A 6220-nucleotide genomic window follows, 5' to 3' on the forward strand; every position below is an offset into this window, starting at 1 on the left:
TAAAGCTGACTAAAGCAACAATTCAATTCCAGATTCCGCCCACTGTTTTTTATAGTACGGTTGTTCTGACTAAATGAGGTTTATCATTTGTATGAAACAAAAATGAGCTAACTGAGCCAAATTGCATAGCCACTGAATAGTTAAATTTTAAATTAAATTGCTTCCTGAGAGCAGTTTTTAGTACCAATCCACATTTTTCCCCTGCTGAGTTTTATGTTTTGTTTTGCAAGACAGTATGTGTCTATAAATATAAAGGTTCGCTTTTAAGGATGCTGATGCAACTGTTTATAATCTTTACTCAGAGCCCGAGTATTAAATGGCCACATCTACCTTCTGCTAAGATGCTAGATGCTTTTCTTGTCCATTGTAGAAATTATTTAGCATAAGCCACTCTTTTGCCTCCCTTTCTCTTCTTTTCTATCTCTATGCCCTCCTTCTCCACACAAAAATATTTCAATACAGACAAGATTCATCAGCCCCAACTTAGGCATCTAAAAAATATCTGAACTGGAGCTTTGTCACCCTACGCTCCCCTCAAGCATTAAGTTTGATCAGATTAATTACTTTTGGCAGTACTCACATATGTATATTTATAGTAAAAGAAGAGGGTTGCTAGCTCAATCTTATAAGACTGACTAAACCCAGCATGCCTAAAGCTAGGTGAGATGAATCTGACCTCAGGATTCATATTATTATCCTTTAAAACAACAAAAAGAAGGAGGAACAGAAAGTATGGGGAACAAAAATTACTCATCTGCCTAGATACCTAAAGAAAACTCTTAGAATCACTTACAAGAAAGACTGCTCTATATCGTTCCTAAATAATACACTCAACTTCATGACCACAGCAGACGAAAATGCCAGTTATGTTTAGCTCTAGGCCCTAGACCGTACTTTTTTTTTTTTTTAAATAATTTTATACACTGGAGCAATCAATTCACAAATGCATGTTAGTTGTAACAGTACTCGCTAAGGGTACCAACTATCTCATGCCCTGTGATGATAATTCATAGTAAAATCATACAGTTTAAGAGGGTAACATGGAGAATATCCCAGGCGTCTTTTTTTCTTTTAGAATTCACAGCTTCCTTTGAACAGACGAAAGTTAGATTACGTTTCTTGTTTTAGACAGGAACTGTGCAAGTCTCGTCACAGTAACATATCAATGTTTGTGCAAAGCAAGGAAAGACTGCTGTTGAAGGGTGTTTAATATTGCCTGGCATGAGTTAGTTTCCCAAGCCTTATGCTGGTGAGCAGCCAGCCAGCCCACTTTTTTTTCTTACTGATCAGCTCCTTTTGGTCTTGTGCTTACAGAATACATGGGGTGCATTTATACTTCATTTGCTACCTATTGGATCCACCAATGCCAAAACACCCTCTGCCCTGCCCACCTGTCAGTCACAGGACCACTGGATGTCTAGCAGCGGTACTGCGGGAGCCAGAAATGCACTGGCTCAGGCCACACTGTGGCCTCACCATGGGTGGGCAGATCCCATCTTAAAGCAGGAAAATGGTGGAAAAACAAACAGAAAGAATTGTACTTGTTGAAAGACTTAAAAGCGTGGAAACCTAGCACCCAACTCCCCTTCTCTTACCTAAAACCAACAATTGGACATTCTTTACAGATGTTGCACTTGGCCTGATGTTTTGCTGTTTCTGCAGCTGCCACGCGGTGTAGAACTGGTAGCCATACCATAGACTGTGGCTCTAAGCGCATCCAATCTATAAATTGCTTTACAGTTATTTCTGGTTTATTGTTGTTCTGTGGAGAGAAAAAAAACCCACATCCAAATGAAAACAACAAACAAAACCCACACAGACAGAAGCAGATTTTCCTTAGAATTCAATTAAAAAAAAACAACCTGTGTCAATCCTTCCCATGCCAGGTTAATGTAAAACCAGTTACAGGATACAAGAAACAACCTCAATTAAAATGCAAATAAAGGAAACAAGTTAGTCAGTAAGAACACAGAGGACTAAACAGCTGTGACAGAGGAGACAGATGGTAACAAAGACAGCGGACATAGTAAAGGAGTAATGGATTCCATAGTAAAGCCATCTTTGAACTGAACGGACTTGAGAAAGAAGGGAAGCGTTCTGCAGTTCAGACACACTAAAGACATAGTTGTCTTTTTAACTAAGATCAATGCAAGACCGCTCAAAATCAGTAGTGCTTGCGTGTGTCTACTAATTGCCATGAGATTCATGCAATTTTTTTTATCGTATTCTGAACCCATGGTATTCTTTCAAGTTAGCACATTAAAAAAACACACAAATAAATAAAGAGGTAAATAAATAAATAATGAGAGAGAAAGAAATCTGCAACTTATAGGCAATCACTGCAAGAATACAGCAGAGCTAAAGTATTAGTATGATTGTTTTAAGAAGCAAACATGCTTCCACATTCTCTTTCAGTTGTAACCACCAGAGAAGCCTAGCTGTAAAGGTACTATATTCATCAACTTTGTCAGCAATAACAACAGAGGTCATTTTTCTGAGCTCACTGGAAGTGATAGAAGACAATTTAAAATGAAAGTTATTCTTAAATGGTAACACATGACAAGAAGCAACACTAGGCTTCTTAACCTATTCACAGTCCAAGTCGATTTTTGCCAGTAAGAGGGAGCAGCATGAAAAAAAGAATAACATGCTTTCCCCACCAGCAAAATACTTTTTTCACTAGGCTGAGATAACTGTCAGGCAGCTGCACACTTTCTCTATGCTCTCTTAATGACCAGGGACTGAACTTGAGCTATTCATGTGAGACAAGAGATGCAACCTCATCATCAGTATAATCGTATCACATGAAGTATTTAAACACCACCTTGCTAGTACCCCTCACCCATAATTGAACAGCATGGGAGATGGGGCAGATCCTTGAGAGACATAAAGATCATTCCTCCGTGACAGAAAAAGTCTGCCACTAACAAATGAATAATTTATTTCAGCATGACTTGAACCTCTTGAGGCCAGTGACAGATACGTCAAGCACCATTCCTTATTGTCTGAAGCAGCAATGTTAAAACCTCAGGGGAAGTTTTACATGGTTAATTGGTCAAACCAACTTCCATAAGTATCTACCAAATTATTCATGATCTGGACAAACACTCAAAACTGTCAATTCCAATCATCTCAGAGTCCAGAAATGAATCTAATAGTTCTGAAAAAAGCTAACACAACTGAATCTTTCAAAGCACTGGATGAAAATATAGAAATGTCTGTGAAAGGATGGCAAAAGAAAAATGCTCTAAAAGTTCACTATAACATTTAATGTTTGAACCAATAAAATCAGAAATATTAAAGTCAGTAGTTTTATATATGCCACAGTGAATTTTTAATCCATATATAATTTCTGACAATGCTCAAAGCAGTCACTTTCACAGAAATAATACACTCAAGCAGTATAGTTATCACTAGCAAACAGTCGGAGCCTTAGGCATCCTTGACAAAGTCTGAATTAAGCTGTGTTCCATTACAACATCCTCTTTTTAATTCTCATCTTCTTTAAGCAGACAGACGCTCCTTGCAGCCTCATTAACCCCCTGCATGTAGTGTGGAGCTGAACAGCAGGCTCTAAGACAGCTTTATTCCATGTTCTGATCTGTTGCATAAAGGCTCACGATATATAAATGACTATGCTTGAAGTTTCGTGCAACTGCAAGCTCTTTTGTCAGCAAAATAATGCTAAATAATTTCCTGATGCACAAGGTCAAAAATTACTACCAACATCATTCTCTTGTTCTGTTGAGATCATGACTTGTTCCAGCAGAGAAAAGCACGTTGTTCTCACAGTATCAGGTTGCTTTGAACGATGCAAAGCAAGATAATTGGCTGCTACAAAATTTTTTTAACAGCTTTTAGAGCAGCCAATATTGCCAAACCCACGAAGATTTATATATTCTTTTTGCTAAAAAGTAATTTGTTTGATCCTCTCCTAAACTATAAACCATCTTTCACAGCTGCATTTTCACAATAACTTCCCACATTTAATCGCAGGAGCATATTCATTTCTGTTCAAAAGCTCAATGGATGTTTTTAAATTCCTCTCTTCTTTTTACACTGTGTAAAAGTGAATCTTACGACCTCAAAGAGAAGGTTTTTTTCACATGAAGGTCTTCGTTATCTTACCTGTTGGAAGCAGCTGCGCACGCTGGGTTCAATGTTGCTGCCACCGAAGGCTGCCACCTCCCCAAGCTGCCGCGGGATCTGGATAGCATCGTGAAGCAGCAGGCCCAGCTGCCTTTGGTCGCACATTTCTGTGGGGCCTGCCACTTCCTTGAAGAGATCTGCAACAGCGACAAGAGGCACCGGCTCATTTCATTTCCATGTACACCCCCTTTTATTCAGTAATGCTGCAGCTCAAGCTTTATAACTTTTGTAATCCAGATGTGGTTACAGATGGCCACTGTCCCATTTACAATAGTTTACCCTCATCTAATCTTGATTACTTTGACTACGTTTTCTTGATCTGTAACCATACAAATGAGAAAAGTAAGGTCAAATGAATGAAACTATACAGCTTCCTATGGCATCTCTTGACAAAACTGTACATTGCAGCTCTTGTTTTACCTAGGAGCAGCTGTGTGACAAAACAAAAGAGACATCACAAAATCAGAACAGCTTTTTGTTCTAATCCATCATTACCACATTGTCCCCCGAATATTTACTAAGTTTTCTATGTTATCACTAGGGATAGAAGGGAAGAAGGAAATAATATTTCAGAAATCCGTATCTTGTGCTAAAATCTATGCCATGCTTTGGTTGGTTGGGGACAGAACACATTTGCTCTGAACTCAGACTAGAAATTACCACAAGTCACAGCTGGCCATGTGAAATAGCTTAAAGCAAGAGCAGCAGCCAGCAAGACAACTCGTGCTTAACATTAATCACATTTGCTTCCTCGATAACCATGTGTGCTTCCACCTACTTTCCCTTTACTGATTCCCTTTTCCTAAGGTAGGTGTCAAGCCCTGCAGTATAAGCGGACGTTCTGGGATGACTGTAAGGACAGAAAAAATTGAGGCTGAAAGGATCAAGAAAATTGTTCCAGATACAGACACTTACTGGGAAGAAAGATATTACTTGTACCCACTTAAAGGTCACAGTAAAGCATTGAATTAATAGGCCTGTCTGCAGCACAGATAATATTTCTTAAGTGCTTTCTTAACACATTTCTTTGATTGGACATTTTTAATTGTTAAAACTTCCAACCAAAATTTTTAACATGTTTCTGCCAACAATACTTGATTTATGAACTTTGTAGCTGTGTATATTAATATTTAGTCACAAGATTAATCTCTCCTGAAAATATCTTAAACGCTGAGTTTATCTTAGAAATATTTTTAAATTCTGCGATTGGTATAAATTACAGAAGAAATGGAAGTGAATTCTTTGTGTTCATTCCAGTTGGCTTTTACATTCTCCTTTTGCACTCAGAGGCCGGCTTGGATTAAAACTCCAAGTAATCTTAAAAGAAAAAAAAAAAATCCATTTATACTATTCCTCTACTTTTCATGTTTTCTACTAGAACAACCATTAATAGATTAGAAACAAATGAAATTTGAAAATTCAGTCTGACTGCACTTCTGATTGAGAAACAGACAAGCTTTGTTCAGAAACACTCAAGAGAAACTGTTTTATTACACTCTGTAAATTGTTTTGCCCTTCATTTGGAGCAACTGTCAAGCTTTGTCAGCGTGCTTCAGAAAGTCTGGTCATACTTTTTTTCTTGGCAAAGGAAGTTGAGGTGGAAGAAAGGATTTTCACAAAATAGAAATCCAGATGACTAAATTAATTTTTAGGAGTTTCTTGTATTTTTCTCGCCCCTTTCTTGCCTAGTCAAACAAATGCTACAGCATCTTCAGCGCTCAGTGGTGAGAAAAAAACCCCACAGACAACAGCGGTGACAGAACTAGTACTGCACAGCTGCAGGCTTATCTTGGCAGTCCCAGATCCTGGGTAGCTTCTTCAGCTGCGGTTGGGATAGATTTCCAGTTTCTAAGAGTCAGTTTAAAAAACCTGATAGGATTAAAAAAAAAAAAAAAAGTCTGCTTTATTCTTTCTACAGTGGAATCAGGCAGTAAAAGAAGAACAATTCATAAACTGCTGTAGCTGGGAGGAAGATGAAGTAATTTTCCAAACCCTAAACCTTCAGTTGATTGGGGAGCTAGTAAATAGAGGAAAAACGATGTGGCAGGGGAGGGGGTAGGGGAAGGTATCA

General features: G+C 38.2%; 1 protein-coding gene across 1 annotated transcript in view; it reads right to left on the bottom strand.

Moving 5' to 3' along the window:
• Positions 1-6220, bottom strand: part of LOC104077841 (utrophin-like) — a gene marked incomplete at both ends in the record, with an annotated part of 21673 nt that overhangs the window by 954 nt on the left and 14499 nt on the right. The window contains 2 exons of the mRNA XM_009579231.1: positions 1596-1762; positions 4129-4286. Of these exons, the coding sequence (XP_009577526.1) occupies positions 1596-1762; positions 4129-4286 (325 nt within the window). The remainder of the gene's footprint in view (positions 1-1595; positions 1763-4128; positions 4287-6220) is intronic.

This window comes from Fulmarus glacialis, unplaced genomic scaffold (assembly GCF_000690835.1).
Source record: "Fulmarus glacialis isolate BGI_N327 unplaced genomic scaffold, ASM69083v1 scaffold10876, whole genome shotgun sequence".
Taxonomy (NCBI): Eukaryota; Metazoa; Chordata; class Aves; order Procellariiformes; family Procellariidae; genus Fulmarus; species Fulmarus glacialis.